The sequence below is a fragment of the Cyprinus carpio genome, chromosome A17, assembly GCF_018340385.1.
Source record: "Cyprinus carpio isolate SPL01 chromosome A17, ASM1834038v1, whole genome shotgun sequence".
NCBI lineage: Eukaryota > Metazoa > Chordata > Actinopteri > Cypriniformes > Cyprinidae > Cyprinus > Cyprinus carpio.
Genome location: NC_056588.1, coordinates 11950355 through 11963263, shown reverse-complemented (window position 1 = coordinate 11963263; position 12909 = coordinate 11950355). Strand labels below are relative to the sequence as shown.

Here is a 12909-nt window from a genome sequence, read left to right as displayed (position 1 = left end):
GTGTTCAGCTGTGTAAACACATGCATCTTTCTGCAGTACATCTGTAGCACACACCTCTCAGAATGAACAAGACTTCGTCTCTATATGTACAAACGTCATTCTAAAGGTCTTCTAAAAGCATGCTTATTGACATTAACTGGTGTTAGACTCATTACAGAGTTCCCATAAAAACAGAAATGAATCTGAGATGATTCAGCTTGTTTGAATTTACAGTCAGTATTTGCTATAATTGCTGGTGTGACATCATGGTTGGAGATTCATTAAAATTTAATTGATGAAGCCAAAGGCAACATAGACAGGAAGTCACAGTACCTCTGAACATCTTGTAGTTTTTGGTCATTGCTATCACAATCTAAAGTATTAGCAATGCTTATTTTGTTGAATATTAATGTTTTATTTTATTCAGATGCTTTAAAACAGATGTAAACCTGGATTTGTGTGTCGAGACTGTAAAAGTGACAGAAAGCTCTCTAAGTGTCAAAGTGAGTGTTAGCAGGATAGCGGCTAATCACAGCAGCTTTATGTGACTCTCTGTGTATGCGTGTTTAGTTTTTTAAAAATCTGTGTTTGTTGGGTTTTGTAGTTTGTGGATGTGTAGTAATGTTTATTTAGGCTCTCTGTGATACAATAGCTACATTAGTGTAGCATCTGTTCTTCTGTTTAGTCAAGGGTGATGTCAGTTTCACCTGACTGACATTCAAATGGACTGTTTGCATATTAGGTTTGGCCTGTCTGGAGTGCCCACATGAAACAAACTGGGAAAGAAGAGAAATTAATATTGTTTGAAAAAATATGGTTTACTCACTAATCCTAAAACACTGTCTGAAGTGATTTATTTGATCATAATCTCAGTAATACGGTTTAATTATTCTTAAAATATTGCCCTGTCACATTACAAAGCCACAGTTTTTTTTTCCCACAGCCACAAATTGTCACTAAAACTCATGAATTCATTGGAAATCACAAAATTAAAAGTCATTGTCATTATGGATGCCATATTTTGTGTGAATTATATAGCATAGTTGTTTTGTGAAGAGCTGAGTCATTGAAATTGGTGGCCTGAGTAATGCTTCACTCTTCTTTATCATTATGTGTGTCTTAATTAAAAAATCACCTTTTTCAAATAAACAAAAACCTGCCGAGTCATCTGACTAAAAACTCTTTATTTTGTTGCTCTCAACAGAAAGGACATTTTGCTTTAATGTAAGTGGGTTAGGTTTGTTAGGCTGAAAGATGAGGTTGAGAAACAGTAAAGGGTGGTCAGTTCAGATTTGTTCCATGAGAGGTTCTAGATCTATTTTCAGTCTCTTTTGTCTCTCTTATGCTCCTCTTAATCTTTTATGTGTGTTACAGTGCAGTATTTATGCTGTAGTTTCATGCTGACCAAGTGACTTTACTAAGCAGGATACGGTTTTGCTGAACGTTTTCTTTGCTGTAAAGCACACTTAATCACAACATTCTCATAATGGCCCATGCTACTGTGATTGCTTTCAATTGTTTTTGTTGTCTTTATTATGAAGGTTGAGATTGGGGTGTATTGTAGTTTTATCTGCTTATTTCTGATCTGATACATTGAGGTTAGATTTGGTGAGTAAATGCTTGTTGGATGATGGTTAATTGAGGTTGAAAGTTTTGAGCAGCTGTTCCTTTAGGCAAACTCAGATTTGTGTATCTACCTTTAAAATCCATCTTTCTTAAAGCAGTTCCTCAAGTTTAAAAAGTGGTTACCCTGGCCAGTATATTCACAATTAGCTTTAGTGTCATTTGATGTACCATGATGCTAATGGCTTATGATCACTTTCAATCTATTTTCTATATGTAGGAGTGTTAGCGTTAATAACCCCAGGCAACATCAAAAGTGGTCTGTTGGGTTGGATTCTCTCGTTAGCTGCGTGTGCAAAATTGATTTATTGCTGAACATGGCTGAGGGCTGCTGTAACTAGCATCACTACGTTCTCTTATTAAAAGAGTCTGGCTATAGAGTTGTTAGGGCACATTAGGCTAGCAGATGTGAGGTTTAAGTCCAAATAAAACGTGTAGATCGCTTGACGGAGAGTGAAACTCAGAAGCGTTCAGTCAGAGTGTTCGACGAGCGAAAATATATCTGTGCTAAACTTGTACTTAGCCTCCAGCTCACACACTGGTGAGGAAAACCCAAGAATTTTATTAGCCAGTGGCTAATGTTAGAAATCATTTAGTCGCTCAGAATAAAGATTTAGTTGTATGTGCGAGTGATTTACTCGTATTGTGGAGGGTTAGGAGCATTTTATTGGAAAAATATTTTTTTTTGAGTGCAGGATGTGTCATGTATATCTTTGATATTTTGTCTGAAAGAGAAAATTATTTAAATTGCATATATGTAAAATTGAATTTTGTTAACTTTTAGGAGTACATTAGCATATAGATGGGCTCAAAGCTAACATACATGAGCTTGAATTAAGCCACAAAACCCCAGTTTTAATTTATTGGGTCTTTAATGGCTGCAGATCGTGTTTGATGTCACTATTTTTATTTGTTTTTTTGTGGTAGAAATGTATTTTATATTCACATTTGTTTTGTAAACGGGAGATGGATGGTGGTTTTCTTAATTAGTTTAATTTCTAGTCAAACTAATGAAAAACATGCTTCGATTTTACTAGTGACAATTTTGAAATGAAACAGTCTTCTTTTGTAGACCGTTCTGGCTTGCAGAATAAATAAAGGCGTGCCAAAATTTGAGACATTCCCTTTGACATCAAAATACAAGACATGCAATTTGGCTTTGGATCTTTACTTTGGTCCTGTCTTCTCCCTTCATTTTGCACAAATCAAATATTAACAGTTCTCAGAGAGCCCATCGCTCTCCTCCAGACATATAACTGTGCATTTGTCTGGGTGTCTGGCCTGAATATGTCTGGGTCTGGAAAAAACACTCAGTGCATAGGAGAAAATTGGCTTTAGTGTGTTCTGCTGTTCCAGTCACCTGATAAAAATAATATTCAGAAATATTGTCAAATGGAGGGCACACTTGGCCACACCACAAAGACTGTTATTTGTGTTAAAGTGACTGTAATGCATTTAATCCAGCCCTCAAGCAGATCTGCCTTATCTCAATAAGCTGCTCTCTGTGACAAATCCCTACCTGTGCACACCTGAGGCCAGCTCAGCTCAAGACAGAAACGAACCAATGTCAAATACCAGCTTACATCATACCATGTGCATATCCTCTCTATCAGTAAGGGCAAGTGGATTCAGTACCGAGCAGAAGTCAGACAGAAAGTTGACCGTGTCTAATTGATTTTTGTGTCAGGCGGTCACATGCTGTGCACACATTGCTGTCTAGCCAACTGGAATATATCAGAAAAATAGTCAGCTTGGTAAAAAGCATTATTCCGTTCTTTCTTCTCCTAACTTTTTACCTTTGCTCCAGTAAACACACAGATAATTTAGTATGTAAGTTTGAAATGTGGTTGTCTCTCAGAGTCAGAAAGAAGTTTGCTGATGTGTGAGTATATATGTGTGGGTGGGTTTGTCTGTGTTTTGAGATGCAGGGATTCTCTCTGTCTTTTGCAAGGCATGTTTTGTTGACTTATTTGAGGTTTGTATAGGAAGGAGCCAGCTGACAGATGGTCTGAAGTGCTGCCATAGCAACCCCATCTATGACATCATCTGACCCTAGGCTTCAGTGATTACCCTCTTTTTCCCTCTAAAAGTATGTTGTATGTTTAGGCAGATTTATGCTGGGGTTTATTTAGTACAGTGGCTGAGACTTTTCCAAAGATTCTTCAGAGATCAAAGCCTTCAACCAAAATAACCAGCTCTGAAATGATTCGCATTGCAAAATTCATTGGGAATGATATTATCAAATAAGAAACAACTGAATGCTATTTACATTGTAATTAATTGAATTTAAGTGTAAAATAATCGTATTTTAAGGGTAATTTAGACATACTGTACCTATCAAAGGCTTGGGGCCAGCAAGATTTTAACGTTTTTGAAGTCTCTTTTCTTAAAATCTTATTTTGATTACAAAAATACAGTAAATGCAGTGATATTGTTAAATATTATTCCAAATCTTACATTATTATTACAAATATTATGTAATTTATTATTTTGATGGAAAAGCTGCTATTGCAGTCTCAAGAACCTACACCAATCATAAATTTAAAATGATCCGACATTAACCATTAACATAGACTAAAACAATATTTAAACCAATCAACATTTAAAACAATTATTATTATTCAAATTTAATTAAACATGATTATTTAAGAATAGAAAGTAAAAAAAAACAGCAAATATTTTTTTTCAACATGGATGTCTTTACTATCACTTGATCAAATTAAAACAACCTTGCTGATTGAAAGTATTATTATTCAAATTTAAGGAAACTAACTCACTTCAATCACAGCGCTTTATGCTGTTTACTGCAGTTCTCGTTTCCATGGTGACGGCGACACGAAGTGTAGTGTTTCACCGGGAACTGGGCAATTAAACAATTTTTTTAAGCATGAAGTTAAATTAAAACTATTTATAGCTTCCACAGAAGCATATACCACCACTTAATAATCACTGAGCTCATGCTAGCTCTGTCTTAAAAGGGTTTACATAGTATATTAGCGCAAAATTATTTCCTTTGAATAGAATGAATGGCATTTCACTAGATCAGAAAAAACAAGATCAGGTCATAGAATCTGTGTGTGTTTTGACAACTGAAAACGTGAAATGTAACTGCCTCACTAGTGGTGGTGTTGGGTAACAAGGCTTTGGCAGGGTGTGTTGTGGCTGACCTGATTTGGCAGAATGAAGAGGATTATAAAGCCTGGTAGTCTCTCCTTTCTCTGTCTTTCTCTCTCTCTCTCTTTCTGTTTCTCTCTCTCTGCCAGTCTATGTCGTGTGACTGCTAGTATAATCTCTCATCACAGAATGTGGGTCAGTGTGTGAATAAAGGTCACTGTATTCTCCCCTCTCTTCCTCCACTGGTTTTGCACACACCTCCCTTTTGTATCAAACTCATAAACAGAAATCTGGACCCTCACTTCCTCAAATCTGAACTGGTGCTCCGATGGATCAAAATATGATGTTGCATATGGATTACTGTTTGTCTTTTATGCTTAATACATTATCCTTTAGAACTAAGCTTGTGTAAAAGAATGAACAAGACTGATTTCTGTGCATACAACTGGATTAGGACAGAATGAAGTGGGACATTATAGAGGCACCATTCAGCTGGTCAGGATTTGGCTTTTAGCCCAGAAAATCTCTCTCGAATTCACTTGTTTTGGTTTCCTTTTAGCCTTTCCCATAATTCACCAAAGAAGAAATCAATACGGAAAAGAGTGAAATAAAAACTCTCCTCCTTTTTCTCCTGATCTGTCTACAAGTACTAGTATACTTCTTTATAGTTCCATATTTTTACCAGCCATTTAAACAGTAGCATATTTATAAAAAAAAAAAAAAAAAAATTAAATAAGCATTAAACAGTGCATGAGTGAATTTCATTTAAACACATTTGTGTTGCAGTTGCTTAAAGTCAGCAGTCAGCTGCAAATAACAGTATTGTTTAATAAGGGTTCATTTTGCTCCCAGCTTATAAGTCTGAAAAACATCCAACATGCTGATCACCAAACATACATGAAAACATCCTTTTTGGTGTTTCCAGTGACATCACATGCCATCTGTGGCAAACACATGCACCAGCACCATGTTGATCTTAAGGTTCATGAGCTTCAGTCCTGCTCATCTCTTTAAACACGTCCTGTTTCTTTCCTCAGCCTGATTTAGCTGTGCTGTCACGTGCTGTGAAACTTTCCAACCAGATCACATAATGATGGTTAAAAACAGAACTGTAGGCTAAGGGTATTCCATTCAAAAGATAAAAGACACAACCCTGCCACTTCTTTTCATGCCCTAACTATTGTAAAACAGGAAGTAGGTTTTGATGTACATTTGAAAGCTTTTTTTTTTCTAACATTGTTTTGTGTGTTTGGCTATTTTGTGTAAGAGGTTAAGGGGATGTTATACTACAGGAAATACAACGCAAGGAACACCGTAAGAAAAAAGTTTTGTAATTTTCTGCCAGGACATTATCTGTTAAGTTTATGGATCTTTCAGTAGTTTAAAGCAGAAAATTGCTTCATATGAATAGCAGACCCTACTTTTACAGACTTAAAGTGAAGGTGTAAGTCTCTCCCTAGTAAATCAGCTTTCCATCTTAAGTTTTTCTTTCTTTTTCTCTTAAACACAAAGTAAAACATCCAAATCTAATGTATTTTAATTCTTAATTATTATATTTTATAGGGACTTTACTTGAGGCAGTGTAATGTTTAATAGCAAATATTTGGATTTAGTTGTGGACATTGTTTGCCTTTTCTCTTCTTACTATCAAACACAGGATCATTAATACATAAACTAATTCACTTCAGTTGCTTTAGTTACTAAGTTACTAAGATGCCAGACTAGAAAACTAGGTGTCACAAGTCCATGTACTATAAATGTGATCATTTAGATGACATTTAGATGATCAGATGAGAAGCTGATCTTGTTCTGTCGATATACTGTATTTTTGTCTGTTGTTCTGTTCCCTACAAAATTTTTTTTAGATGTAGTATGTAATATATAGTCCAAGGGATTTTACATTTGAACCTCATTATTTGTGTTCTATTTCTTAAATGCTTTTCCACCCCAAATTGACTAGTTCATCCAAATCAATCCTGTGGTATGACAAATGTTAAAAATTAAATAAAACATGTGGTTTGTTAAGTAATCTGAGGACATAAAATCTTAATGTTAATTATTATGAAATAATTATTAAATGCTTTTTGAGAGAGTTTAAGATAAAACATAATTCCACAGGACAAATAAATTTCATGTCAACTACTCATTTTTAACTAATTATTTTGTTAATGAGTATTTTGTGTTGACTAAGGACAAGTTGGATTATTAATAATTTTCACTAAAAAGGTGCTCTTCTCTTTTTGTGCCTCTCTCTCCAGGTGTCTCTTTTGTGTTCATGCATGACTCTACTGTTTGCTGATGGAACAGAAGGTCCTCAGTAAGTCCTCCATGGTGTCCAGACTGCCAAAATTTGGTGCCCGTCCTGTCAGTGGTACCCCCTCATCCCTTCCCAATGGTACGACCCAGACTGCACTCACACAAGAGGGCAAGAATCCCCCAGCTAGGCCAAATGGATTGGTCAGAGCCTCCTCCTTCTCCATGAAATGGAGAAAGGATAGTGGTGGGTCAGTGGACCCTTCAAACCCAGATGAGGGCACGATACCAGAAGAGAGGAAAGAAGTTCGCTCCCAACATTCTCCAGGAAGTAGGGAGTTAAAAAGCCCGTCTACTCCCGCAACCAAAGTGTACAGGTCTGCCACCTCATTGTCCACTGGAAGCCCTAAACCTGCACCCAAAACCCCTAAATCCACCCCGAGTCCTAAACCAAAGCCCAAAATTTCTCAAATCACTATAGCCTCCAAAAGTCAGGACATATCCCAAAAAAGCTCAGGCTCCAAGCCAACTCAAAATGGGACTTCATCTCTGGGGTCTTCACCGGGCCAAGCAAGCTCTTCGGGGCTTCAGCAACCAAGGGCGAACTCTAGCTCTACTCGAAGCACCTTTAAAGACAGTTTGTCCCAGTCCAACGACAGCCTCTCGCGACAGTCACTCGTGCCTGACTACATGGTGCGTTCTCATAGCTTCACTCACTTCAAGCAACTGCCCTCGCCAACGTCCGCACCCATGACACGCTCCTTCTCTTTCAACAAGGCTGTGGAGCTAGCCAAACCACTAGCTAATGCACAGCTTCGTCCTCCGCGAACACTTGGACTCAAATCTCCTTTGAGTCTGAGCAAAGGCCGGCTAGTGCTCGGTTTGGGGGGCCTGGGATTTGAAAAGGGGATAACAGATAGATTACCTTCTGGGAATCCTTCTTCAGAGAGTTTAACACCTCCTAATTCCATAAAAAGGCCTCTTCTGCCTAACTCTGTGCTGACAAAACCCTCATTACAGGCCTACAGGCTAAATCGACCAATTCCTGCCAAACCGCAGTGCCCTCTAGTGGTTGGGAGGAGCCCAGTGGAGCGTGACGACATAACCCCGCCTCTCACTCCGGAGTTGCTCCACTGTGCCACAAAGAACGTAAGTGACCGACTCTATAATTTATAGTACCATGCATAATTTAATATTTTGCATTACTCTCTGATATTTTGTGCAGTGGTTCAAGAAATAGTTCCCAAATGATTTTCTTCCTCCTGTGGGACATGAGAGAAGTATGATTGTCAGATTTGTGAATCTCAGATTTGTCTTTTTAACGATATTCACAATTTTCTTATTTATTAATATAAAAATTTAATATGGAGACTTCATAGTGAATGCTTTTTATTGTTGTCTAATGATTTGTCTCAGATCATTATGCCATATATAAAACGTTTTATATTAAATCAGTGTTCTTGTTCTAAATTTAATAATATTTGCATAGCTATTAGTAGCTACAGTAGCAAAACTGTAGTTTTACTTAGTTTTATTTAAAATTAGTTTGCTCTACTGGAGCAAAGTGGGTATTTTGGTGCCACCACAGAGAAGTCAAACTATCGAAACATGACTGCATTGCAATTAAATAGTTTTATTTCCATTGTGTATGTGTGAAAAGCATCAGCTTCCACAGATTCCCCAAAGGAGCCTGTGATAGAGCCAGGGCTGGATGGGAACCTCCGCTACACTGGAGAGGGAATGGAGGACATGTCTCTATCCTCTGCATCTTCTCTGGAGAGGAATGACACAAGTGAGGAGTTCCTAGATGACTTTGATAATCTAGGGGACCAGTTGGAGAATGGCTTCCCTCTTAACAAAAATCCCGTGGCCACTCCCACCCAAATGTGCCTGCAGGGATTCTTAAATGAGACCATAGACTGGACTGGGATTGGTCTGACAGGTATAGCTATACGTTATACATTCAATTCTTGCATTTATGTGACAAACAGTGCAGTGTTGATAATATGTGGCAAGCATGCAGCGTTTATGCTATGTTATACCATATCTGTTCTCAGGTGGCAAGGCAGATTCAAGTGATTCGCTCCGTGGTCCGCCGCTCATGTCCCCTGACGTGGATCGTCAAGCGACCTCCTCTTTGGAGCTCTCCCCCTCTAACAGCTCTGGAGGAACATACATGTGGGATGAGGAGGGCATGGAGCCGCTGGGACACAACACACACATACACCGTTGCAGCAGTTATGAGTCAGACCTCAACAGCACCGTGAGTATACACATACCCTTCCAAAATAAGTTTGAACTACCCTTACTGTGGTGTAGTCATGTCAAAACCTGGGATTTACATTTATGCATTTAGCATACATTTTTCTACACGCATTATATATACATTTAATAAAATTATTAAAAAATATAAATAGAAGTTATTAATAATAATAATTACTAAAAAAAAAAAAAAAAAAAAATAATAAAAAAAAAATACAATATAATAAATAAAATAATTCCTTTTTTTTATAATTTTCTTGTTGCAGATAATAAGTTTTGTTTTTGCTTATAATAATAATAATAATAATAATAATAAAAATAATTATTGTTTGATATGATTGTTCTTGCTAATTTATTATTATTATTATTTAAATAATATTTTAATACCATGTTAACAGTAATGCCATGTTTTTGGCCGAATAATAATAATAACTTTACCTTCTGTTACCAGCCCGATTTTAACCACCACACCTAAACTATTCTCACATTATGAAACTGTGATACAACAGTGTGACTGAATGTGGCTCTGCAAGTCTTGTAGAAGGCTGTTCTGTTGAATACTATGTGGGTGTTCATAATCTTTTCTCTGCTGTGCATTTCGATAACCCATTGCTCCTGTACTACTTGCTGTTGGTATGTGCACTTGTGTGTGTGATGGGATCTCTCCGTCCCTATCCTGCTAATTGTCTCTTTGCTAATTTGGGATTAGTCTCTGTGACTCTGCAGGAGTCTGACTCTGGGTCCTGCTGTTCTTAACAGAGGTCCTGTTCTATCTCTGCTGTTTCCAAAGCCCTTGACTGGGTGGGAATGCGAATGGTGCCACTTAACATTCCAGCTTTTGATCCCAATGAAGCAGACTGTGATGTTGTTCCTAATTTTCCTTTTTTGTGTTTGTTTTTTCCTCCGATTCATGATGTCAGATTGGCTCAGTGGAATATAGAAAGAGTTAGGCTGAATTTGAAACAGTAATCAGATTTGAAATACCAGACTTCTCCTGTAGCAGATACACAAATGCACCCACACACACAGACATGCTCACTTGACTCTGGCTTCAGACATTATGTAATCGCAGCATATATACATTTAAGCACGGCTGAGTCATTGTTATCATACTTGAGTGGGTTGTGCCTCTGATGAAGTTGTAGCTTGGAGGAGGAGTTCAGTTTACATAATGGACTGCGTTTCAGTTTGAGCTGGGCTTTAGGTGACATCTTGTGGTGCACTGTAGGTACTGCAAAAATTCATTTGGCACGTGTTTTTTGTTTGTGATGCTTCTTAACACCAAACATGAAGTATTAAAGTTTTCCTAGATCTTTATGAAGTGTCTTTGCTAAACATGTGTTATACTGTTACGTGTAAATCAGTGGGAGTCACATGCACGGTAATTGAATGATTAATTTGATCTCCTGACAGCAGTGGATCTCCTTTAGATCCTTGCTCTGTGTCATGTATAAGCAGGAGGTCACACTTAAATTTAGGTCAAAACTAAAATTTAATCTTACCCTCAGTAGGTGATGTAATGGCAAACTTTATTTGCAGGTTGTAATGTATAAGCAGGAGGTCACACTTAAATTTAGGTCTAAACTAAAATTTAGGTAACTTTTTATTACAATTTTTATTTTTAGTTCAAATTCTAAAAATACTATTTAGAATATTCCATAAACCTTTCATAATAGTTTTATTATAATCTTTTTATTATAACCTAATATGTAATTCCTTCTTACACATTCTGATAATATGAATTAATTTATTCTTATACTTTTTATACTTATTTTCTGCTTCTGGGGTAAGATGCTTAATAAATTGTCTGTACAGTGTGTTTTTCTTTTTGCAGGCATTTAATTATCCTTTAGTAAAGTATGAATAATTAATATCAGAGCCTCTACTTTTAAACAAACAAAAAAATCTGTTTATTCTAGCTTAAAGTATTCTTTTTTTAGGGATCCATTATATGCTGTATCGTATCATCTTCATCAAATAATATTTTCCAGTTTTGTTTCAATATTTCTTTCTTAACTCTTTCCCCGCCATCATTTTTGAAAAAAGTTGCCAGCCACCGCTAGCGATTTTTTGATGATTTTCACTAAAATTTGATGGCCTTCAGTATATTTTGCTGTATGAATATTTGAATATGCAATTCACCAAAATAAAGATCAGAGCCTCTACTTTTAAACAAACAAAAAAATCTGTTTATTCTAGCTTAAAGTATTCTTTTTTTATCAACACTTGAATATAAGTAGGTTTCATAAAAATATATAGTTTTGAGCAAAAAGGTGAGAAAATCTAATTTTTATTAAAAACTACATCTGGATAATATTCAGTACGATTATCAAAGCATACGCTTCCATCAACACCTCCAAAGCTTGCACAGACATATACCACTTCCTGGATCAACATTTTACTCCCTTACATTATGCAGTTTTCATTTATATGCTATTGCTGATGATCGCATTATTTTTAATATGCATCTGTTTACATGAGAGATCGCTCGTTTCCCCATCCTGTTCACCTTTGTTTTTTGTTCGGGAGGTTTTGTACTCGTTCAGAAGATGTGTAATAGCGTCCTCGTGTGTATAACAGTGAAAACATGAAAAGCCGTAAAAACTTGTCTTTGGCGGGGGAAGCGTTGTCTTCTAAAAGACGAGATAACTCGTCAATGAAGGGGAAAGAGTTAAAAGCATTTGTTTTTTACTGTTCTTACTCTTTTATTTTTGAAATAACTAATATCCTTAGGTTTTCTATACTTACAGTGATAGACAGTAAAAATAGGTAAATGGTCAGTGATGACATTATAAATAATTTTATTAAATGGAAAAATGTTATTTGTGTAATGAATGCCATTTCGGTAGATGTACTGTATAATTTTAAACGAATGGATGCAGTTGCAAAAATCATGAGCTAGGGTGAGACATGGTTTAATTTTGATTTTTTTTTTTGTCATAAAATGTTACCTTTGTGAAATGCATTGATATCAAATCCTTACTTTTCTTGAGACCACAAGAGGGCAGTATGGATTCAAGAGACAAGATTCTTTCCACATTGTATACTTGTGTATGTTTTATCCCTATGTTGAAAGCGCATCCCATTTTGAGCTCTTTTAAGAGTTGCTTATTTGTTCTAAATATAGTTTGTCTTGCATGAGTCATTTACAGGCCAATTCATTAACTGCTAAATGATCTAGGTGCAGAAGCCTTTGTTTTTAACACAATAAGTGATTCTGAGACATGCTTTTTTTCTGCTGCTGTTTCAGCATTAATTAGCTGAGATTTATAGAGCATTGTTTAAGCTTTATCATTTGCTAACATTACTAATACTGTAAACAGGATTTGTATAATTTAACTTCTGTAATTAGCTCTTAATTTATTAGGCTAACTGGTTTGTTGACTCTTTCTTATTTTGCTTAATCTCTTTGAGACCTGCGATTCCAAATGGCTTTTGAGAGCCTTTTCATGCACACAACCACCACACGGTCTCAGAGCCTGTGTTTTGTGTGTGAGTGCTTGGCAGAGCTCTGTGTGGCACTACCAGTATGTGAAATCAAATCTAATGCACATATTCAGGGTGACAGGAACACAAACTCAAAGATGAAAAGCTGTTTACTCTCAGGCAGTGATGAAGCGTAGACTTTTTCCCCCAATTTTTTCCTATTCTGAGGTGCCGGCTGTGTTTTGAATACAT

At 36.5% G+C, this 12909-nt stretch overlaps 1 protein-coding gene across 4 annotated transcripts in view; it reads left to right on the top strand.

Annotated features, from left to right (window-relative positions):
* The first annotated feature begins 6999 nt into the window (after positions 1–6999).
* The window catches only part of LOC109081171 (serine-rich coiled-coil domain-containing protein 2-like), a 32750-nt gene continuing 26840 nt past the window's right edge, over positions 7000–12909 (top strand). For all 4 annotated transcript variants that reach the window (XM_042774103.1, XM_042774105.1, XM_042774104.1 and 1 more), the window contains exons 1-3: positions 7000–8118; positions 8629–8911; positions 9027–9232. In XM_042774103.1, the coding sequence (XP_042630037.1) occupies positions 7015–8118; positions 8629–8911; positions 9027–9232 (1593 nt within the window). In that variant the 5' untranslated portion in view covers positions 7000–7014. The remainder of the gene's footprint in view (positions 8119–8628; positions 8912–9026; positions 9233–12909) is intronic.